This window comes from Schistocerca cancellata, chromosome 7 (assembly GCF_023864275.1).
Source record: "Schistocerca cancellata isolate TAMUIC-IGC-003103 chromosome 7, iqSchCanc2.1, whole genome shotgun sequence".
In the NCBI taxonomy this organism is placed as follows: Eukaryota; Metazoa; Arthropoda; class Insecta; order Orthoptera; family Acrididae; genus Schistocerca; species Schistocerca cancellata.
In genome coordinates, this window is record NC_064632.1 from 294,453,273 (window position 1) to 294,478,937 (window position 25,665).

At 39.0% G+C, this 25,665-nt stretch overlaps 1 protein-coding gene across 6 annotated transcripts in view; it reads left to right on the forward strand.

The window, feature by feature from the left end:
• The window catches only part of LOC126091990 (E3 ubiquitin-protein ligase HECTD1), a 349,712-nt gene that overhangs the window by 180,667 nt on the left and 143,380 nt on the right, over window positions 1-25,665 (forward strand). For 5 of the 6 annotated variants that reach the window (XM_049907362.1, XM_049907358.1, XM_049907357.1 and 2 more), the window contains 2 exons: window positions 8,607-8,783; window positions 24,900-25,046. In XM_049907362.1, the coding sequence (XP_049763319.1) occupies window positions 8,607-8,783; window positions 24,900-25,046 (324 nt within the window). The remainder of the gene's footprint in view (window positions 1-8,606; window positions 8,784-24,899; window positions 25,047-25,665) is intronic. The other variant, XM_049907361.1, reaches the window with a different exon arrangement.

Genomic DNA, 25,665 nt, shown 5'->3' on the forward strand with positions numbered 1-25,665 from the left:
TGGGTCATAGAGTTTGGTAGATAATTTCAAACAAGTGCTGAATTCTGCATGGAAGTCATGTGATTGAGGTCTGCACTGTGAAAGTTTTGAGCAGCAAAAGAAGGAAGCTGAACATTCAGCAGAAGCTGACAATTATTTGAGATATTGAAGGCAATTGAAATGTTACACTATTCTACAAGGCAAAGAAATACAATTTGGCACCTTCATCTTAGTTCAGTGTGTACTGCAAAGTTAGTAGTGGATCCATTCCCATAGATCAGAATTTATTATGAGATAAGGTCTGAGAAAGCTTTCTGGAATTGCAGCTTTCAGTCTTTTTCTTTTTATTAAAAATTTTGTTTGCAGCCTCTGGACTTCAGCCTAATTTGTTGTGTGGTAGCTTATATACTGAATGGCTGTTTTCCAGAGTTCTGTTTTATTCCTAGAATGACAGGATATAATGAGTATGAATATTTTACAGGCTACACAGTTTCCGCCTAGAATGCTGTAACCTACTAGTGTTGAATCATACTGGCTGTGGGTCAGTATCAGTTACTGTAGAAGGAGATGATCATGATTTCCCTGAATACTGTCAAAGATATTCCAACAAGTGTGACATTTCAGGACTTTATTGTAAAGACAGTGTTCTGACTGTTGCACATCAGGTAGATATAAATGACTTTGAGGTGCTTTTCTAAAGAACGAAGCAGAACTGGATGAAGGTGGCTGGGATGATTGAGGAGGAGGAGGAGGAGGAGGAGGAGGAGGAGAAGTCTGCACAAAGTTTTGCTGCAGCTCTTAGAAACTATTTTCCCTCATCCACTATAGAGGAGTTTGTTCTAGACAATATCAACTGGCTAGAGTGACAACTCAGTATGCTATGCTGGCCAGAAAAACAAATTTTGCTCATTGTTCATTCTCTGCCCCAAGAAAGGAAGTACAATATTTAAAGGTTTTCCTTTTCATTTAATCACACTTATCTGTCCCATTAGTTGAATAAAACAAGTTTCAAATATAAACAATTTCTTCTTCATTCTGGATGCCTGAAAAGTTGTCTGCTGTACACTCTTGTGACCAAATTCAGTTTGCCAGAGGCAAATTGCTTTACTTGCATGCCTTCTACATTCAGCCCCAGTCAGACTTATTTAGACGTATGAGAGAATCAATCATAACAAAACTGTTCATTCTGAGATACAAGATATACGAGATAAATGAAATGCACTCCTCAAACAGTGGAAAGTCCAGGATGGAATAATGGCAGTATTAGGAAAAGGATAGATTGCTATTCAAAATATGGAGGAGACATTGAGCCGGAGACAGGCACAATTAAAAGACTGCTATACATTGTAGCTTTCAGCCAAAAGACCTTCTGAAGTAGAAAATGTGTGCGTGTGTGCAGCATGAACACATATACACGTTATGACTTTCTTTGGCCTCTGCGGCTGGACTGAGTTGTAACTTCCTGGTGGGAACAGAAATCCAGTGGTGGGGATAAGGTGGTGCCATAGCATTATGTGGGGAGGTTTGGGGGGGGGGGGGGTATGGGAATAGCAGGGTGGAGTGGGGGAAGGTGTAGTGCTGCTCGTGGGAGTGTGCAGGGAGATCATCATGGGGCAGGGTGGGCTGCTAAGTGCAGTCAGGTGGTTTGGGTTGGGCATGGGGTGGAGGGGGGTTGGAAAAAGACTAGTGGGGGCATTGGTGGAATGAAAGGCAATGTTGTGCTGGACTCGGAGCACGGAGCGGATAGGTAAGTGGAGGACAGGAACTAGTGAAGGTTGAATGTAGGGGGGTTATGGGAATATAGGGTATATTGCAGGGAGAGTTCCTATCTGCACTACTTAGAAAATGTGATGTTGGTAGGAAGGATCCATATGGTGCAGGCTGTGAAGCAGTAATTAAACTGAAGCATGTTGTGTTGGGCAGCATGTTCAGCAACTGGGTGGTCTAGCTGTCTGTTGGTCACAATTTGTCAGTGGCCATTGATCGAGAAGACAGCTTGTTAGTTGTCAGGCACACGAACAACACAGCAAAGCAGTTGCAGCTTAGTTTGTAGATCAGACGACTGCTTTCACAGGTAGCCTTTCCTGTGACTGGTCTGGAGTAGGTAGTCATGGGAGGATGTATTGGACAGGTCTTGCCTTCAGGTCTATTGTAGAGACATGAACTGTGAGACAAGGGGCTGGGGGCAGGGGTGGAATGGAGAACTATGAGGCTATTGTGTAGTTTTAGTGGGGTAGTGGAATACCACTGTGGGAGGGGTGAGGGGAGTGCTCCTTTGTGGCCAAATGGTGGGTATGTTAGAGGTGCTCGGTGCCTGGGGAGACAAGGCATAGGAGATTTGTTTGTGTACAAGGTCAAGTGGAAAATTTCAATCTGTGGAGACCTCGGAGAGACCCTTGGAATATTTGGAGGAGGACTGCTCTGTACTGCAGATGAGACAACTGCTGGTAGCTAGGCTGTACGAAAGGGACTTCTTGGTATGGAATGGGTGGCAGCTGTCAAAATGGAGGTATTCCTGGTGACTGGTAGTATGTTTGATATGGACAGAGTTACTGATGCAGCCATTCTGGAGGTGGCTTGTTGTGTTGAGGAGGACTGGGTGAATTGATCTGGGGACAAGATGTTGAAGAGGGAGGGTGTTTCAGCAGTGTCACACTGAACCCCCCCCCCCCCCTCCACACACACACACACACACACACACACACACACACACACACACACACACACACAGGAATCAGTGTAAAATCCTGAGAAAGCTGGGTTAAATTAAGTAATACATGTTTCTCCACTAAAATATGACTAAAGCCTACACAATATTATTTATCGCTGTTACACAAAAGCCACAAAGTAGCACAGTAGGGCTTCTATTAAACTTCCTGGCAGATTAAAACTGTGTGCCCGACCGAGACTGGAACTCGGGACCTTTGCCTTTCGCGGGCAAGTGCTCTACCATCTGAGCTACCGAAGCACAACTCACGCCCGGTACTCACAGCTTTACTTCTGCCAGTATCTCGTCTCCTACCTTCCAAACTTTACAGAAGCTCTCCTGCAAAGTTTGGAAGGTAGGAGACGAGATACTGGCAGAAGTAAAGCTGTGAGTACTGGGCGTGAGTCGTGCTTCGGTAGCTCAGTTGGTAGAGCACTTGCCCGCGAAAGGCAAAGGTCCCGAGTTCGAGTCTCGGTCGGGCACACAGTTTTAATCTGCCAGGAAGTTTCATATCAGTGCACACTCCGCTGCAGAGTGAAAATCTCATTCAGGGCTTCTATTGTTTAGATGCCACCAGCCAGACACACACACACACACACACACACACACTACTCGAAGAATGCTGCAGTGTACAATCCGGGTGGCAGCGACACGTAGGCAGGTCCCAACCTACTGTGTTTACACCTGTAAAAAAATTTTACTAAAAATCACATGGATGTGTTGATTCCAGTAGTCACATTTGAGACCACACAAGTGAACTGAATTACAATGAATGTTTTTTCACAGATTTTAGTAGTTCCTTCTGTTTATGTATTTCATTGTTAGATTTCCTCACTGCAGTTGTAGACTTCATTCTGCGTTAAATGCTTATATATAATGCAATCAAGCAAAGATTAATGTTTTTATGAAATAAATACACATTTTGAAAGATCTTGCATGAGATTAGGGAGAGGTGCAGGAGGTTGAGCCAAATCTCACAGACATCTCACCAAGGAGGCAGAAGGGAGTGAAAAAATTCCAAAATTGCCTCATGTAAGTAATGGACAACCCTCTGTCTCCTTTCTAGACAGACTACACTTCCCCATTATTCTATCAATAAACTGATTTCTACCATCTGCGTAACCCACAACTGAGCCTATGTGATCATTCCATTTGATATCCTTGCAAAGTGATACACCAAGAACTTCTATGAGGTGGCCGATTACTACTACTACTACTACTTCTTCTACTACTACTTCTTCTTCTTCTTCTTCTTCTTCTTCTTCTTCTTCTTCTTTTTAAGTGTACAATTTTACTTTTCTGAATGTTTAAAGTAAATTGCCAATCATTGCACCACTTTGAAATTTTACCAAGGTTTGATGGAATATTCATGCAGCTTCTTTCATTATAGATAACTGCATCGTCTACGAAAAGCCTTATTTTAATATTGTCTGCAAGGCCATTAATATACAACATGAATAGCAAGGGTCCCTGGGGCACACCTGAAATTATTTCCACATTTGACCTTACTCTGTACCCAAGATAACATGCTGCATCCTCCCTACGAAAAAATCATCCATCCAGTCACAAATTTCACTTGATACCCCATATGGTCGAACTTCTGACAATAAGCATAGATGTGGTACTGAGTCAAATGTTCTATGGAAATCGAGAAATACTGCATCTACCTAACTGCCTTGAGGCAAAGCTTGCAGTTTGTCATGTGAGAAAAGTGCAAGTTGGGTTCTACATGATCATTGATTTTGGAATGGAGGAGGTCATTCTGTTCAAGATACTGTAAGTTTCAGGTCAGAATATGTTGTAAGATTCTACAACAAATCAGTGTCAAGGATATTGGGTGGTGGTTTTGTGGATCACTTCTACTACCCTTCTTCCAGACAAGTGTGACTTGTGCTTTCTTCCATCTACTGGGCATGGTTTTTGTTAAGGAGATCTACAATAGACTATACTTAAAAGAAAATCTACCTCATTCACAAATACCATATAGAATCTGATGGGAACTCCTGTGGGCACTGGAGCATTGTTCAGTTTCTCAACACCACTGACAGTAATACTGATTACTTTTGTCTTTTTAGTTTCGAATTATCTGTTCTAGATAGTTTTCAGATAAGGCCTTTAGTAATGTTTCACATGATGTCTTATTCTGCCCAGCACTAACAAAATTTTTGGATAATTAAAGTCTCCACCAATGGTTACAGTACTACTGGGGAAGTTACGTACAAGTGAACTGAGGTTTTCTTTAAAGTGTTCGGTTAGGTACTGTTTTGTGCCCAACCCTGATGTTTAGTTTTGCCCAAACAATCTCACATGCAGCTTCAATTTCTGTCTTGGTGGATTCGAGTTTCTTGTCTACTGGGACAAATACATCACTTCCATTTCCTATTAGCCTAACCTTTTGACATACACTTAAATTTTGACAAAAATGTCACTGCTATCAAGTTTTAGTCAGCTTTCTGTACATAGTATTATGTGAGCATCATTGTTTTTCAGGAGTGCTTCAAACTGTTGCCACTTTGTTGCTAGTGCTTTAGCAGTTAACCACCAGGATTTCAATACTTTCATCTGATGGAGGCATCTTACACTGATGCTTCTGGGTTCCCTACAGCTATCGTTCTATGGACTGGATAGTGTGTCGCATAGTCTAAAAAACCCACGTGTGCATCCTACAAACAGTCAGCTATCTAGCAGCCTCTGATATGTAATACACCACTCATAAGGGTTGAAAACTGTTGGGTCCCCCTAAATGGTTCGCAGAACATTTGATTCAGGCATTCCACTGGACTCAGAACGAAGTGGCCACAATCAGTTCTGGGGACAATGCTAAAAATTATGAGCTTTGTTGAAACTGCTTGAACAAAGCTGGTCTTATCAGCCTTCGCTGCCAGTCACTGGAATGATCCAATTATGATCTTAAAGGCCAGACGACAGGAACAATTTGTTATGACCACCCTTTTTCATGGTAAACGAATCTTATTTGTTGGTTTTATGAAATTGGGAGGACAATCAATTCTGAAACCTACTGAAAAGAGCCATCCAAAACAAATGATATAGACAATCTATTAATGGTGATGTGATTTTGTGTGACAGTGTCCAACAAACAGGTTGGCAAACACAAGAATTGCTGCACCATTTCACATGGTGGATTTTTGAACATCCACCCTACAATACAGACTTAGTTTCCACTTCTTCACATGCATAACAGTGGCCTGCCTCCCAACACTTGGCCTTGGATGAACTTCAACATGCTGTCACGTATTGGTTGCAGTCTTAGGCAGCAGGAACTTATCAACTCATTAAGAGAGATGATAAATGCTCGAATCTGAATGGTGACTTTACAGGGAAGAAATACAAAGGTTTAAGATTTTTCTGGTGATTGTATTTTAACATTTCCAGTCAGTATTTTATTTGTAGCTTAACATAGCTTATTTTCTGTTTAATCTTTGGCTAGTATTCCGCCCAATAGAACTTTGCAATGCTCTGTGATGCATGGCATAAGTTTGCATGGTTCTCCACTGGAGGCAGTTCTCATTCTTTAAAGCCTTAAATATAGTTGAGCTGTCAGATGTGAGACACTCTGCAGTTCATAATGTTTGCAGCCTTCACCTACAGAACCTTCTGCTCATTCTGGACATACCTTTCATGGATTTAAAATCACCAATTGTTGGTCATTAGCAAAGACATTTGTGGACAGTAGACAGTGTCGATCCTCTCTGGGTTCTCAGTTTGTGTGCAAGTTATTTGGAATGTAATGATCTGTTCCTGTTGGCTAAAGAGCCGAGACCGTAGTGCCTAGGTAAGAGGCCTGTGCTATGCCATTTATCATGTACACTTAATAAAACCGTCTGCCTATCCTGCATTCTAGGATTGTTAAGATTCTCTTTCTTCATGCATACGTGAATTCACTTCTAGAAGTTAAATTTTACCTTCTGCTATTTATCTTTTTCTTCCAAGCATCCATACATTCCAGTTCTATCCAGGGTGTTTCAAAAATAGCCATCAACTTCAGTAATAAATATTTTATTTTGCATAGAAAAAAATTATTTCTCTCTCACACTGGTGGACTTGTACTGTTAAACATCCCAATGTTTGGTCTCCCTGTATTTTCTTGTGACTGGAAACCAAACACACTTAAAAAGTGCTGTGTCCTTGGGACTTCCCTTTCTCAGTTGCTTATTTGCTAGATGAAGGAATTATTTTTACTGTATCCACTGTTACAGTCAGTCTTTGTGTATAATAGCTGCCACTTAGTAAGTGTGTTAAAAATGCTTTATTTAGTTATGTCATTTTGGAGATTTTTTATACAGAGTTGAATGTTCAGATCACTGTAGCTTCAGGAACAAACAAAAACACATTCAACTTTCTTAACAGTGTTGACTAATGTGGAAGACCAGAAACAGTCCTTGTTTAATTTTGACACGCTTGTTAGGCTTGTACTGTAGTGAATTATAAAAGTGTCACTCAGGTTGTCCAAGTGTTTTGTTCATTGAAGTATGTTGTTCTTAGACTTCTTGGACTTTGTCACAGTGCTTATAATTAATATAAGTTTTTAGGAGGAAGATACTCCATCGTGACTTTTACTGCACTGCAGTAGTAGAATATTGTCCATGAAAGATAAAGAACCAGGTTGGGTTTTGCACAAAGCTTTCATCCATAATGCACTAAATGCCACGTGCCTAGTGATGGATGTTAACCACCAGGCCAGTAGTACAGCGTCAGGCATGTGGTTCTGCTGTGGCCGCTGCTAGCTCTCTTAGTGAGTGTTGTTTCCAGATTTATACCATCTTCTGGGACATTCTTACTGATATTATTGTGAATTCTGTCATGTAAATGATTTCATTAGAAATTATTTCAGGTTATTGCATATACAAAACAGGTATACATATTTTATGGGTCGTTTCACTTCGGTGAGTTAAATACCTGTGTAGATGACACCAGGTAGTAGCAGATTTGAAATTCCATGTTATGCCAAGAATTGGGAACATCCGTACAAGTACCACTATTATTTTCTTGTAATTGTTCTGACAGAGTTACCTGACTGTGCAGAGTATTACCAGATAAACGTGCCCAGCATCATACGGCATAGGACCATGTCTTGCAGATTTAATTGGGATGGTAGTGGCAACAGTACAGAGGCAGTTAGCCTGGCTTTAAAAATGTATGTTTTACTTGATAAACTACAAGTGGACACCATCTTTCCATGGCAGCTCTTGAAGTCCACAGTCTGTGTTCTGTTTGAGGTACATATCCATGGCCACTGTAGCACCATGGGTACAGTGGACTTAATAAAGTTTGAATAGAATGGTGTCCACCAAACATGATCATGAAGGACAGGAATGGCTTCAGATGCTTGTATGTGCATTTTCTGCGAATTGACAGAGCTGGATAATGAAAACACAACTAATTTGTGGAACAAAAAAAGTTCATGTCTGTTCTGTTGTGAATCTATGAATAGCATACATTTTATTTACTTGGTTTTACTTCTTGGACCAAGATGCAGTGATAGGTGCGCATACTTTTCCTCGTCTCTTACCCCTATGCAAGAAATTTCTGAATGTCTCGAGATGTCACTGTGTATCTGTGTTCCTATGTTAGAGTTCTTGTTTGTGTGCTTATCCACTGCTTAACATCTCCCAGTATTTAGCATGGTTGTATTTACTTGTATCATTGCAAGTGAAGTATATTTTTTTAAAGCCTTGCTTTGCTTTGTGACCAACCCAGTGTAGACAAGGGGTAAATGGCAATGTAGAGCAGCAAAAGTGATTTCAGGTGGCCTTTCTGAAAGTCGTGGACTATAAAAATATATTTTTATTTTCTTTCAATTAGTGTGAGCCATTGACAGAATGGTAATTCACACTATCAGTGGTAGTTAAGTAACAAAGGAAGAAATCTTTTTGTGATAGAGCATTCACTTACATGACAGGTAAAGCTGCAAAAGAGGCAGAGGCAAGTTTACGAAGGCAGCGTAGGCTGTTGCGGACACAAGTGCTGAAGCAGCTTGTTGTTGGTGCTCGTGTGGCCAGGGGGCTGGACTGGAAGTGGCGTGATCAGGATGGCAGCCCACCTGGCGAAGGCACTGTCACGGGTGAGCTACACAATGGTAAGACACTCTTCATTACCAGGTATTAAAGTAGGATAAATACAAGCAGTTTCTTGTATGCTGTTTGAAAATAGAGAGATATAAAGTAATGTGTTTGATTTCCCCTTTGAGTTGTGCATTTTTTGGCCTTTGGTTGTAGATGATTGTTGCCATTTCATAGTGTTGTGGTGGGCTGATTTCAGTCATTTTCGCTATTAGTGTGGTAAACAACTGTTCAAAGGTGCCAGAAACTGAATACTAGAGGATGCTAACACCAAATACTTAAATATGCAAGCTGTTGAGAAAAAACTTAAACTACCATTGACATACCTGTTTATGATTTGGTTAGGCAAAGATTAACGTTTTTATGCAAATATTGGGTGTCTCTACATGTTACTGGTGAAGGATAATCAATTGTGACTAATATTGTTACTAATCAATCTACTATGTTTTTAATTTTCCTTAAACTGACATGGAGGATATAAGCTAATGGTGAAATAATACTGTTCATTTCAGAGGTGTGGTGCAGGAAAATGACTTTCTTCTGATGAATGTCATGATATGGTTGCTAATGATTAAACGAGCCACATATTAACAGCCTCCCGTGTTGATAAGCTGTTTGTGCAATTCTGTGAGATTTTAAAAAACGAGTAGTTCTGTATTATTCTTATTGGGTTGGTGTTCAGGAATGAGACAGAATTATGAAGCTGTTGCTAAAAGTGGAGAGACCCAAGTTTGTAGGGTGAAAAGACGGTAGAAAAAATGACTGAGGACTCAACTTTATGTTGATGTTTCGTAAATGAAATAATCACTTAAAAGATGAAAGAAAAGAAAAAAGTTACTGCAAACACAACATGTTGTTTTGAAAACAATGATGGTTCGTATCTTGAATTAACCTCCAGCACTTAATCTTATTTAATTGTTTTCAAAACATAGATGAAATATGAAAGTGATATCAAGTGAAAGTCTTTATGTACGTGAAAAGTATAGAGATTAATATGTCGATTGACATAGCAGATCAGTCAATTAATTGTGATTGTGACACAGTTTCATGCTCATAAAGTCACTAAACAGAGTTTAATGTGCTAAGCACCATCAAATTATTGGATAATTGTCATATTTTCTTTGAAATTGCTGATATCTTGGAGAAAAAATTGAATGGTTAATGATGTATCCGTAGTGATATTACAGGGTGTATACAACCTGGGAGATCGGGGAATTTTTTCATCCGGAAGAAAACCGGGAAAAACCTGGGAATCGTTTAGAATTCCGGGAATTTTTCATTGTTTTAGTTTTCAGTTAAATTTTTGTGATTTTGAGTGGTAAGAACCAATACTCTAACAAAGATTATTATTGTATACCGCTATTGCAGAATAACACTGCAACAACAAAACATGAACGGGAGGAAAAAAAAAGAACGAAAATAAAACTTAAGTTGCAAAGGAAATGTGCCGTATACAACAACAAAACATAGTGCTCATACAAGCGTCTGCCAACAGCAAAGTGTGTAAAGGGCTTTAGGAAGACTATGCAATGCTTCATAACAACAAACTGCCTCCAATGAGCCTGATGTGACAAACTGTTTAAATTAGATTCTTTCGCTTGTGGTTACGGAAGCATGGCTGGGTGCCCCTATTTAATATTGCTTCGGTTCGGAAATATAGTAAATCTGGCGCTGATGCTCAGAGCAGTCTGAGTTGTGGTGGGGACATGGGTCGTATCCACGTGAAATGTGTTTAAGTTCAGTGATTTTGTTGTTGTTTCTTCTTCGTTTATTGTACTCACGTTAAATGATAACAAACGGATTTTTGCAGCCGGGAGTTATCAAATGAATTAAAATACGTTTGCATAATTACGGAAGAGTAAAATATGCTATTAGTTTTAGATTTTATTTCCACCTTCCTGACAGTCAATCATTCATCGCCTTGCAGAACAATGAAGTTATTTTTGTCGGTTTGCTAAAGAGATTTGGCTTTCATTAATCTTTTCTGCTTTATTTGAAATGAAATGTTTAATTCTACAGTATTGCCTAGTTTCAACTTTTTGCTGCATTTCAAGTGCATATATGTCATTGTGTCATAATAAAGAACCAAACATGAGATAATACAGTACTGGTAGTCCAAGAAAATTTACATGCAAATCTGGAGATATGAATGTGCATTTTAAGCCGAATTATGCATTTTAATATGGTTCATGAAATTCCGATGCTCTTGAAGTACCCTCTGTAGTCTTGTTTCTTTTATGACATAATGTAAGATCTTTTAATGTTTTACACGTACGAACATATGGGCTTCCTGCGTCGTCATAGCTGTGTAAGCACGGTGATGCCTATTATCTGGTGCTTTCTTCCAACTGCTGAAATGAACCTATTTCTAACAGGTCGCAGGAAAATATTGCGAATACATTCAAACCAAATTTCCTTTTACGCAAGATGAACTATGTATGATGAATTTCTTACATCACAAAGCGTTTGACTCTCATTTAAAAATCAGCTCTTTGAGGACAACCATTTAGAAGAATTTTGAGCCCAGATCATCAGACATTTACGTCATTATTAAAAATTTTACTGGCGCATTTGTGTTGATGTATCTTGAAGTGTAACGCGATCAAAGATCAACATTATATGTGGAAGCTTAGCTTCTCTTCCAGCTTATTAATCTTAGAGACCAATATTACATGTGAATGCTATGTATATTAATTTAATCCATTAACTTTTCTTATTTGTGTGTTCGCACTACTTAAGAGTGATCTTGCTATTGGCTGACTACATCACGTGTCCTATGCTGTCATCAGCTGGCGAGATCACGTGACATGAGCTATGACTGGTGTACAAAAGCGCATTGCAATCTCGATTTCAATGCTTCAGAAAGTGACATGCGGTGTATGGTGGAATTCAAATTTATACCTTCATAATACGGAAATATGCAGTGTACATGTTGCTGCACATCAAAGGTCTTTCAAAACGTTTTTCCCCCCTGAGCTTTGTTTTCTAAAGTGCCGGGAAATTCTACGACGGTATATAAAACCATAAACAATTCAAAGAATTGGAGTTTTACAGTGCCGAGGAAGAGTGTACTGTCACTTAACATGGAACAAGTGTATTTTCCCCCAGGAGAAAGTGTATTTTTAACCGGGATATCTGGGAAAATGTATACACCCTGTATTAGTTGTGATGGTGTCTCAAAATTACGACGCTGCAAAATGCCATCACTCACAATTTATATACTGTGCTCTTGTGGCTTGAAAAACAATCACCTCTTTTTCCAGCGCAAATACGGGTTAATTGCCCTAACATTGTGCAATTTGAAGCAAAGTTACACAGTCTCTGCAGCTTTCGAATTATTACAATAGACCATTCAAAGTCAATAAGTAAGTAAAAGTTCCTTGTTCCAGCCCTAGATGGGCCAGTTGGTCCAACCACCCACCGTATCATCCTATGAAGTAGTGTCATTGGATGTGGTATGGAGGGGCATGTGGTCAGCACACCGCTCTGCTGGTCGTTGTAGGGTTTCTGGACCATGGAACCACTACTGAATGATTGAGTAGCTCCTCAGTTGGCAGTACCAAAAATTGAACCCTGATCCCCGCATAGACAAAAAAGTTCCATGTGTACTTAAAATACACTTTCCATTGGTTGATGTGTTTTTTGAAATGAAATTTATACCTCGACAAAAGATTTGAATTGACGTATCGCAGAAGACAGTGATCATTTTCTTAGTGAATTTTTAAGGGGCATTCAAATGAAACCCGCTCACTAGTGTAAAGTAACAGTAACAAATTTACCAACTCAAAATGTTGTTTACACACAGTACACATACTCAAAAATAGTGCCAAAACTGTTGGCACATTTATCCCATTGCAACACTAGCCGGTCGATACTGTCATTGAAGAAGCTAGTAGGCTGCTGTCAGATCCAGGCATTAACGGTGTGGGTGGTGCCCACGCAATACCCAGTAATCGGTGGATTTTGTCTACGGTGATTCTGCGGTTGTCAAAGACTAAAGCATTCACTTCCGCAACCATTTCCTATGTGATGACATGATGAGCCTGTTTAGGACGAGCATAGTCTTCCAGTGACGTGCGCCCCTCACGTTAATGTTTGCGCCGTTCCACAACTCTTGAATTACTCGGACTCTACTCACCGTATACAGCCCTCGTCCATCAATACATTACACGACCTCCAGCTCCCTCCACTGCCAAAAATCAAATCACTCCTCATTGTTCCTGCTTACTCGCCTGCATGTTCGGTAGTGGATGATAACTTGTATATCCACCTTCTCTTCGGCGTGAAACCACACTGGTGCTATGTAACATCAAATGGTGCGCACGTCTCAGTCTCTCTACCAATAATTGGCGCCACCATATCCACAGTTATGTGGTCCCACCTTAAGTGTAGGGCAAAGGTAGACGCACTCACCAGGTTTCATTTGAATGAACTTCTTGAAGGAGTTGATGGTAGGTTGCAAAAACTTGTTTAGTGATAAAATAAGTATTTACATAGTGTGACAGAAAAGTAAATTAGTGTTACAATGGTGTAAAGAGATAGTAAATTCCAACTTCACTTTGTCATAAAATGTGTGTTTTTATTACATAACACATAAGTGAAGGTGTAAAAAATATATGCTGTTGTATGGCTGTAGTAGGAAAAAAGGTTGATGTATAACATAGTGGCTGGAGCATCAAAGGAAACAGTTTGTAAAGGCATAAACGATATTTTAATGTTTACTTTCCAAATTTATTAAGTAAAGCATACCACTGACTTCAAGAAATAGTATGTTAGTATGGGTTAACATGATGTAAATAAACTACTAATACCTACTTTTGCTCAAAAAGATATTGTTAGCAGTGATGAGTTTCTTGTCAACTCTTATTAAGAGTTAAATAAAAATAAAAATGGAGAGATTGTTCCTTGTATCTTGTTAAGTGTGAAAGGCAGTTACATTAAATAGAAAGTATTGTACTAATAAAAACAGATTAATTACAGGATCTGTGTGACTAAATTATTCTCTTGAAAGTACAAACATAATAATCTGTTGAGAAATTAAATCATCAATCATTGTTTGGTTTGCATCAGGAATAAATCTTCTAATAATGAGATGTGTAGGTTATTAGTCTCACAATTCTGCATGAAATTTATTTTTCTGATAATTTTCAGAATACTGTCGTTGGTATGTTAACAGTTTTAAATGTTGTGAAGAAAATACAACTATGATATTGAGCCTATTTTGTAGAAATAATGTGTTAACTTTGTCATCAGATTATGCACTCTAGTAATTGGTTCACCAGTACCACTGGAGCAATGTTTACGACAATTGAACACATTGTCTGCACATAGAGTATTTCAGTTTAATATTCATTTTAGGTAGGTTTTGCTCTGTATTTCAAACACGTACTGTAAGGTTGAGATTAGTTCTTGTATAAATATTATACCTGCTTCTTTGCATGAGTATCCAAATAAAATGAAATGTTTAAAACTTTTTTTTTCCCTTCTCCCTAAATTACCCTTCTTGCTGCATTTTTTGTTCATTCTTCTTATGCTTATGTACACCTACACACTGTACTTGCATGTTTTGATGTTTTTACAAATACAGCGTTCCAAGAAATATTTGACACAACTGGTATGCATTAGTTGAACCCTTCATATTACCAATTACAATGTTTCTGCCCTTTAACATTGAATTCCTCCTCATTACAGAGGTATGATTTTTATACTACACGGACAAATTAAAATTTGAATGATTTTATTTAAATGCATATTGTTTTCCCTTGTTTCATTAATTGAGTTTTTCCACTAAAAACCACATGAAAACAGTTATGGTTATTTGGCTACACTCTGCCTGAAAGTCACTAATTTCCATCGTTAATGACTTAAAATTAGTTGAATCATAGATGAAACTTGTTTGAAAGTCAATAATTTCTGCTGTTAATGATTTAAAAATTAGCTGAATCGTACCTGGAACTTTTAAGTTTCAGTGACTGGGAGCATAATATTGCACTTATCAATACTGAACCTGTCTTTGGGTGGGGGATCTGTTGGGTAAAATTATAGATATGAGGCATTATTTAGGAAGAGATCGACATAATTTTTCCTTATGTTTGCAAAAAAAAAAAAATCTGTCCCATCTTATTGTCCTACTTGTTAGCATCCACTTCTACAATTTCTATTAAGGGCAGCTGATCATTTTAATCACCGCGGAAGGGGGGGGGGGTTAAGCAGGCCCTTTTCTTTTCTTTTTTTGACAAGCTTTTCAATCTGTTGCTTTCTCCCATTGTTCCTGCAGTGACAAGCAATTACAGCTTCATAAAACTGCATGCTGCATGGTAACATTCACACCTGGTGTGACTGGCAGTTATTTCGACAAGATGTTTTTACCACATTGAATATTTAATCACAATGTATGGACTGTGTGCTTCGATGCTTATGGCTTTGTCATGAATGAACTTGTACCACATATAATCTTATTTTCCTTGACACCCATCTACTTTTTGCTTCTGATTTCTTCCCTGCTTTGAGGTTATGCATGTGTCTTCACAGAATCTGTTTGTATCCCGTTTGTGTTGTAAATTGAAAAGATGTTACGTCTCTGCACTTTTCCTGTTCTGCACATGCTCATGCTAATGGGAGACTGGGCGATGGCAGTTTTTGTTTGTTGTTAATATCTTCTGATATATGTATTTGTTAGATTATTTAAAATTCAGTCTGTGCATATAAAATATGAAATATGCTTTTTCAGTGTCTCTTATTGCTCACAAAGTTGACTGATACATTTTAGTTACAGGTTTGATGTTGAACGTCGTACTTACATTTTAATTATAGTGATTGCTATTGTGTTTGTAGTTTTCAGAAAATAGTCCACAGTACAAAAGTGATTTTGGGGCCCCCAGAATGAGTTGAACAAAACATTGAATGCATTGGTGTAAAGTAGGATATGTAGTTCGTTTTGATACAAACAATAATTGAAACGGTAGATCTTAAATTTGACCATTGATATCTTGCCTATATGGGCTTCATAGCAGAATCTTCCATGCCATTATGGTCTTTTTGCTATGTTTACCTTCGTTTCTACAACCACACCCTTTAATACCTGCAGCAACTGTCAAACAGTGGAAACTCCAGGTTGGAATATCAACAATATACAGAAAAGGTGGATTACTACTTACCATAAAGATGACGCGTTAAGTTGCAGACAGGCACAACTAAGACATTTTCACACTAGCTTTTGGCCGCAGCCTTCAGCAGAAATGGAAACACGCACACATTCATTCAAATAAGCAAGCACACCTCACACACGCGACTGCCGTTTTCAGCAGCTCGGACTGAACTGCAGCTGTCATATCCCTGTGGGAGACCCAGGTGAAAGAACTGCCTAATCTACTCATCCAGAACTTCATATTCCAGTCCTGTCACAGGCCTAGCCTACCCCATATCAGGCCAGGCCACCTGTGAAAGCAGCCATGTCATGTGTCAGCTATGCAGCAATTATAGCACAGCTTTTTATATTGGCATCGCTACCAACCAGCTGTCCACCCGGATGAATAGCCACTGCCAAACTGTGGGCAAGATCAAAGTAGACCACTCTTTGCCACAACATGTGCAACTGAAAATAACATTTTTGATTTCAGTGGCTGCTGCACTACCTGAGCCATTTGGATCCTCCCCTCCACCACCAGGTTTTCTGAACTGTGAAGCTGGGAGTTGTCCTTACAACACATACTCCACTCCTGAAATTATCCCGGCCTCCACCTATAGCAACCTACTGTCCCCACACCCACTACCCAAAATTTACCACCCCCTTCATCCTGTCACCTCCTCTCTATTCTGGTCTCTCACCATCTTTGTCTCTGCCAACACACCCACTCATCTATCCTTTTTTCCCCACTCCTTTCTCACTACCCCCCCCCCCCCCCTCCTCCTCACAGCCTCCTGACACTGTGCCTGTTGGCAGTCTAGTCCCTGTGTGCCAAACAGCGCTCTTCTCGTCCCCTCCCCTCCAATACCCTGTCATCCCTTCCCCTTCTAGATTGCTGCTTCCATTCTATGTGACAGTTGGACTCCAGCTCGTGCTGCTGGAGATGGCTGTCATGTATGCATGAGACGTGAATGAGTGTATATGTGTTTCCATTTCTGAAAAAGGCTGTGGCCAAAAGCTAAAGTGTAAGTTTTTTTTCCCCCACAGTAAGTAGCAATCTGTCATTTCTTATATTGTTCACAGCAACTGTGTGTTTTATAGTCGATTCCCATGTCCGCCTTCTGTCCCCGTATCCTCACATGCTCCACAGTCTCCCACACCTTGTTCCTCACATGGATATCCAATCTTATCCCCCAACCCCCACTCGTCTACTTTTGGCTCTTACATGGAAACCCATTGCCCCCTCCACCCTTTGTCTCTCTCCCATCTTGAACCCCTCCCCACTCCCTGTGTCTCCACTAGCTTAGTCCCTATATCCCCCCACCAACCAACCTTGTTGTTAAATGTCCAGTACTACTACCCCCTTTCCCTCTAGGATACCACTTCATTACTCACCTCACATTTGCCTCTTGCACCCCTACCTATAACCCTCTGCCAGCCCCCTCCATATGCGTAAGGGGGAGAGGGTGATTAGATCCCCCCCCCCCCCCCCCTCAAAGTCCTGGTCCTAGTTGTTTCCCTACATAATGTGAAGATGAAGCAGTGATCAATCAGCAAGAAGGTTTTTATCTGAGGTGAATGTTAGTAGAAGTAAGTGTTCTGTCTTGCCATTCATCATCATCCTCTCTAAGTAATCCAGTTGTGTCTCCCACCATACGAACAAAATTCGTTGCTAATAAACAGGTTCAATGCCTAAAATGTACAAAAACTATGAAAATCGGCCCATTTTTAATCAGCATCAGGCAATGCCAATGCAGATTTTTAGAGCATGTCTTGCTTCTCTGTCCTATGGCTTGTGTGCTTTTTGCACCCTAGCTGCCATGTGACCCCTCAAACTTATGCTTTTCTCCTTTCCATTAAAGGAAATAAAAAGAATGAAAATCACTTAACACTTTTAACCATTAATACATTTCTGAAACACATTGTTTTGTACATGTCAGTTTTTTAAGTTCAGATGTATTACTTTTGTAGCACTTATTCGTGTTTTTCAGTATGTAATGGACAAATTTATTTATAGTGTTAATAACAGGGCAGAAAGACCCACACTACATGAAAGAGGCAGGATTTTATTATACTCCCAACATTCTAAACCCCTTGCTGAAATGTGAAGATAGTAACAGTCAATTTATAGAGAGCAGAGTCTTGTGCATGTGCAGCTTGTGCTAAGGTTCAGACTGTCTACTGAGGTGCATTCAACCACCTACCTTCATATTACAAATCTGATGGGCCCATACATTGAGATATTAAACACTAGTTTCCTGTTACAGCCTAATCAGTCATTTCAAGGAAATAATTATACTACCAGAATTTCAGATCCTTTATCGTCTTGCATCAGTTGACATAAAACAGTCTTTTGCTGTACTACATTATCATTCTTATATTATGCTGGTCACCATTTACCTTCAGATGGCACAACACCCAATACAGATTTTTTTTTTTTTTGGGGGTGGGGGGGGGTGGGGGGAGCAACACTCAACTTTTGGAGCCTTGATCATTTCTTGGAAGTGCTTTGTGAATGAACCACTATCGTTTGTTTTTGTTCATCTTGGAACACCAAAGCAGTAGATGGCTTCCTAGTTTCCAGCCCATACAAATGTATTCTAGTTTTCGCCCATGACGATTTATGCAGACTTTGCATTTCCTCAATAGTTTGTTGAGAATTTCCATACTCCAGTGGACACAAGCCTTTTCTTGAACTTAATCAAATTACATGGAATCTATTGGGAACATACTTTTTTCACAACTAAGTGTTCAAACGTATTCAAATTATTGCTGTCTTAAATATGCATAAGGATGCCTCCATGTCGCATTTAGTCGCATACTGATCCTCCTCACTCATGTTGTGCATGTCACCAAATTTTTTTGTGAACAATCAAGTGATTTTTAGTTAACTTCACCAAGTACATAACAGACAGAAACATGACTGTTAAGAAATTCTTCAGAACAATAATTGTAAGAGGTCTTTACAGAAGATAACTGAGTACCAAAATTCATTAACCATTGTTCTCGTGTTAGATTTTTACAGAAAATGCTAAAAAAAGTACATCCAATGAAAACCTTGCACGAAGTTTCCATTTTTACAACACTGTTTCTGTGAATACTTACTGCAAACAAATTGCTCACCCAGTTTCTGCTGTTTTAGCCATAATAAATGACATATTCAAAGTCAGTAATAACATCACATTTCAATAGTGCCATCTAATGGTCATAAATCTGTTACATGCCCACAGGTTGATTTTAATGACAGAATGCTGTACAATTGATGCTCATATCTATGATAGTGTGTTTCCTTTTCTTCTTTTGATGTGGTTACTCATGGAGCTAGTCAGTCGTAGAGGTGATTGCAGTTCAAAATAAATCAGTATTTTCCACATAGGCAGTTCGTGTTAAATTTGAGAAGAAAAGCTACAAGTACCTGAAGAATCTTTAATACTGTTAAATTTGCTTCTGTAGTGACCAGTAAGAAACCAATTGTTTAGAAACGAAATATAGAATAATGGAGACCTTCATATGTAAACAGTTATAGCTACATACACTTTTTGATGCCACTACCAATACTGCAGTTCTCTTCCTACTGAAGAGTAGTGGTCAGATAAGTATGTAGACAATTTTAAAACATGATTGTCTTCTAATTGAGTACTTGTGAATGTGTGTATGAATCTTACATTAAACTGCTGTATAACGTATTTCGTACGTTAATTGGGTGTACATTAGTATGGGTCTTTTTGCAAAGGTTGAAGATTCATATAAATTCTTCGTGTAGCTAACAAATAACCCATTAACTTCAGGTCTTCTGTAACATTACGTGTAGGCTTTTTGCTGTGGCGGATCTCATTATTAAAATCTTCTGTGTCAAAGTTCTCCAAGGTTCTTTAAAGGTAGATTTACAAAACTGCACATCATAACAGTGATGTGTTGTTAAAATATATAGGCTGCCCAATGTTGTGAGGTCTAACTACTGTTGATAAATGAGTCTACGCTCTCACGAAAAAGGTGTTTAACGTACAGGCCATAGTTGATCCCGTCCTCTAACCACACTCTGTGGGCATAATGTTCTTTCCAACAATGTTTATTTTACTCATTATTTCCACTGTAGAGATCCTAGCAGGATACTTGTTACCTCCTTTTTTCGAACCGACTTCTTCAGAGCCCCAAATAATGCAGCGGGACTCTAAAATAGTTTTGAATGTGATTACCTTGACAGGTGTACTACTCATTCCCAGAACCCTCCCAACAAACCCAAGTCCTCTTTTGGGTGCCCTGTTATTGATTTCACATTCTTAATTCATTTTAAATTGCTTGTTAATATTACCTCCAAGTATTTTAACAATGCCATGTGATCTGAAAGTTTTCCACTAATAGTGCGGTTTGATGCCAATTCTTGCTCTTGGTTGAGCATTTTCTTGTGGTTCCCTCACCACCACTGGTAAGCAGAGTTTTCATTCAATACCCCATGTGTACAGCAAAATGTGGTGTAGCTTAATGCTTATTTGAACAGCACTTGTTGCACTTGGAGACAGCCAAGTTCAGTGTGGGGTGATGTATATTTTCTTATTTATTCACAGAAACCAGCAGGTTTGTGTGCTTTTTATGTATTGTGTAAAGCTCCTGCCCATGAATGTCATCAGATAAGTCATTTATAAACAATAATGATCTCCCCCCCCCCCCCCTTGCATTTAAAGATTCACAGTACTGTGTTTGCAAGACTGTAGACATTATTTCACTGAGGTGTCTGATTTTGTCTATATTCTGGGTGATAAGTAATAAAAATCTTAAGTGTGCTAGGTAATCACTCAGAAGCTGAAAACACATTCCAAACTTTTGAGGGTTTCTCAGGTAAACAGGAATGTGATGGTTTGGCAATTGCTTTTTTCCTTAATTGTTGTAGTCTAAGAGCTTCTGATATTTTTATATACGTTGCTGTAGTTGTTTTCATTATGCTAATTAGTCTGTTGCTACATTATGTATTCAGATATTAAGTACAGACCTATCTGTGTTGAGTTTGTTCTTAATGATCTCCATTTTATATAAAATAAATGGTGCATAGAACATAGTGTACACATCTTACCCTCACAGAGAACCAGAAAGTATCAGACATTAGGAAAGCCCTGGATCTTCATTAGTGTGCTTCCAAATAAATTCTTGTATAATTTGAGAACTTCCTCTGCAGTTTCGTATTACTTAGTTAAGTGAGAAGGTTAAGGCTGCAAATCTGTAACATTCTTCTTTCTACTGATTGGCCAATCTCCTACTTTTTCAGTGTGTTACCTTTGCCTTCTTTGTGGATGACTACTGAGTCTTAATTTTGACAGATTTATGTGGTTCTTGCCTTGCACTCCATTCACAGGCTATTGATTTCTATTCTTAAAAGCTGACTGCCTGACTGCATCCCTCAATTATAACATTGCTTAGCCTTTTAAGATGCACAGTCATAATCAATTTAAATGTCAGTTGTGCATGTTTAAGTAGAGATATACAAGCATATCTTGTGTACCACCATTCATGCCCACCAAAACCAAACTAAATGTTTGACATACTTCTTGTGTCTGGAACTTGACAGTTTGTTTTGGGAAAGTTAGAAAGAAGGACAAATAATTCATTTTTTCCCCAGTATTGTTTGTTTGTGTTAAAGGGGGGTTTGTGTATGGCTCCATTTTGCAGGCAGTGTGTGGAAAGCTCTTTTAATAGAAAACTGGTGGTGGAAGGGAGAAATGTGGCTTGAAGTTAAAGACTAGTGTACGGATTAATTATTTCATCAGGGTATATGAGTTTGTAAAGCGAGGAGAACGAAAGTGGATAACTGTATGTTTCATTAGCTTTGGTATGAGAGTACTGTTGTGAAAGGCAGTGGCTGTACTTGTTTCCTGATCTGAGCAACAGTTTTGATCTAGTACCCAACTTCATTTGCATTGTGTTCTCTAGGGATATGGGTAATTCGTTTCCATTCTGGGGAAGGTTTGAGGAACAACATGAGATTTTAAGTACATTATATTTTGTTTCACATGCATGTAGTTCTTTTAATCTTTCTCTTTGTGCAAGCAGCGTATATCAGATTAATTGCTCTGCTACATCGTATCTGTACCAGAAAACTATTACAAGGCAACAATATATAATTTAATATAATACTGTCCTTAGCAAAAGAACATTTTAAGGTAAGTTTTATTTGGATCAGTTCAGTTGCTTTTCAAGTAGAAATAATGTCATCTTTAGAATGCTGCTACTGTTATTTTGATCATTGTGTGTTAGTGACACCATAGGAGCAGAGAGATAACATACAACTGATGTCACTTAGCTAAAGGTCATCTAAATGGACAAAAAATCTGACCTTGCAACCAAGATTTTTGTCTCTGCAAGTATGAAATAGGGACAGCAAGCAAAGCACCAATTTCTATTGCCAAAAAAGTGAGACATAAAACCTTACTGGAAAAAAGGAGCTTCTAGTCCAGGCTTTGAATGGCCAAAGGGTGTTGACTGGCGGCCATGTCATTCTCTGCCTTGTGACGTCATGCAGCTGTGGTGTGAAGGAGCATGTGAACAGCACACAACTCTCCCAGCTGTTTTGCTGGCATTCCAGACCTTGGAGCTGCTACTTCTCAATCAAGTAGCTTGTCAGTTGGTATCATAAGGCTAAGCACACCCTGTACCAGCCCTCCCACCTGGCAAAACTCCTCGGCAGTACCAAGAATCGAACCCAGGTCCTCTGCATGGCAGCAGCCTTCGCAGACCACTCAGCTGTGGAGGTGGACATAAAACTCTGAGTGAGGACAAAAACATTCAAAACAGATTTGTGCATAATTAAAAATTTTGCACCAAGATTGATTGTAAGTGCTAAATTTTCGTCTTGAGGTGCCATGAAGAGCAAGTTTTTTGCTTTGCCTTGGACACTCCTGATACCGAAAAGCATTATAATCTGTTATTGTTTTAGTTGTAGCTGCTGTTGCTGTCTTCCATTTCTTGTGACTACTATCACAGATAGATTTGAGACACGTAAATAATTTGATTAGACATTTTGTTTTGGTGATGGTTATTGGCACTTTCAGGTGTTTTTTAAGATATAATCTCTGATATAGGAACGTTTTTCCAAGTTATTGTATTAGTTATTCTGGTCGTTGATATTGCAGGAGGAAAAAAAATATATTTGCTGGTTTCACCTCACCTCTACTCCTTATGCTATAGTGTAGAATGGAACAGTTAGTGTATTTTGTCTTAAAAGGCAGGAGGTAAATGGCTGAAAGTAAGTGACTGTCAAAAAATACACTGTAGAGGTAATTGAAAGAGGCACATGAAGTAATTTTGTTTCATTAGCATTTTTTAAACTCTTCAACTTGCAAATGATAGTGATTACTAGTATAACATGATCTCCACCCGTCTTGTAGGACCTTGTCCCTTCCACAGAGCAAAAGTCGACAAGATATTCATCTAGTCTGCGTGTTACTGCAAATCAAATTATAAAACTGGCAGATAATTAGTATTGAATGTTATACCAAGTGTGTTATTGCTGCTTTCGTACAAGTAACAAAAATGATTTGAATTCATTGGAAACATGTGAAGTTGCCTTCGTTGTTCATCTGGCCTGTCAGTGCTAACAAGCTTAGTTCTCATTTTTCAGTAGTAATCTGTTTTGAAGACATTGTGAGTAAATAACTTTCTTCGAAATGAAGTCAAAGCTGTTGGCTCCATTCAAATCTTTTTATCCACTGAGCTTTTCTGAATATCACGGGACTCAGTTGTAAGTTCAGTTTGTGTTGACTTTTTTATTGAAACCTATTATTTTGATTAGCTCATAATATGACAAGATTTATTCAGTTCCTTGACCACCAGTACTTACAAATTCCCATAGCACTGAAATACAAGGATGGATTATGTTCAGTATTGGTAGTTGAAAATAATTAAAGTGCAATAGTGTGTCATTCTTTGTCGTCCTGTCTGCCAGAATTGTCACCAGTGCTCTTTCATGACATATCAGGAGTGATGTCATGGAGAACTGAAAAAAGTTAGCGCATACCCCATGATATATATTTGAACACACAAAATACATTCTGATATAGAATGCACACTACACATCTTTTCACATACCTGTAACATTTCATTACTGATGGGAGATCGCATTGTTCAACGTTTGTGTCTGTTTCCGTTATATGTTTGTGTACTTTGCCATGCAATGTAGGGAATGCTGTCTCACCCCCCTGGTCTCTCCCTCCTTTGCCCTGGTCCACTACCTAAACATATTTTTGAGGCACGCACTCGTGAAACACTTCTGGCCTCTGTAGGCTAGTGTTTTTACACTTTGAAAAACATCCATCCCTTAAAACCTCTGTCCCATCCTATTCATATACTCTTACAAATCTCTCTATGCATGCCTGTGTGCTCAGGTATGTGCGCATGTCCAGGTACGCACGCGCGCGCGCACGCGCGCACACACACACACACACACACACACACACACACACACACACACACACACACACTCTCTCTCTCTCTCTCTCTCTCTCTCTCTCTCTCTCTCTAGAGAGACTACATCGTATCCAGAGACATTTAACTTTTCCCAGTTTGATATCCCTTATCCTAATGCATTCATAAACAAATGAAATATATGAGGAAGTATTTTTCATATTACAGTAATGAAATTGAGCTATTATTACATCTAATTATTTGTTAAACATCCACCAGCACGAGTCTTTTAATTTCTTTCAAAGTAATTTCATACATGCAGAAATAAAAAGCTCTCTGTGTCACAGATAAAGGAGTGCTTGAGTTTTCTATTCTGCATGTAATTTTCACTTACCTCCTTGCTGGCTGCTTCAGTCTTCTAGATAGTGATAATTAGGAAACAGTACTATTATATCTGAAGAGAGCCCTAAGCACCATGCATTTTCAGAACTGTTAGATTCTTCAGGGACAAGTTCAGGGAGGTGAGTTTCACCTACATAAAGGTGCTTGTCAACCCATTCTGGGGGAAGATATGCAGTTCGTGCCCCTTCAGGGATGTGTGGTTGTATGTCAAAAGGCTGGATCGATGTCACGTGGGACCACGGAGGTTCCAACTCTTACCGCATGGGTGCTGAGGGAAAGTACGACCTTCGCCTGGCAGGAACACCTTCTGGGGCAGGGGTCTCAGATGCCGACGCACCCAAGACGCCGACAGCTCCTGCTGGTAAGCTCCCGACCTGTGCTCTCTGTCTACTTCTGAGTCCACTACTGTTCTGCATTGAGAATACTTCCTTGAATCAGAGAACAAAGACCCGACTGATATTCATGACAAACCATCTTTACTTCAGTGGAAAGGTAGGATTTTGTAACTGTTTTTGGTTCTGTATTTTTTAATTCCTTGCCTGGATAATCTTTTTCAGTAATTTGATCTTTAGAAGTCTGAATTAATCTGATAGTAAAGCTTCTCAAAGTGAAACCTTTGTCTACAGCTATGCAAAGAATAAACTCCATTAATGAAACAAAGGGAATATAGTATGCAGCTTATCATTTATGAACCTTGATTTTGTCCCAGTAGTTGAAAAACATTACAAGTATCTCCTTAGTAATGACTGAACTTTAATTTCTCCTTTTAAAGTAATGTAGAATGGATTTTTGTACAACACTATTATTGAGGAACTTTCTGCAGTAAGTTTCATTGTAAATAACATCATGGCTGTTGGTGTTGCTAGATCAGCAGTTAAAAATCCCTGAGCTCTCTATGAAGCAAAAAAGTAAGCTTTATTTACAATGAAACTGGTCCTTGTGGAAGTTATAAGACAATGTGTGTATTTGCCAAAGCACAG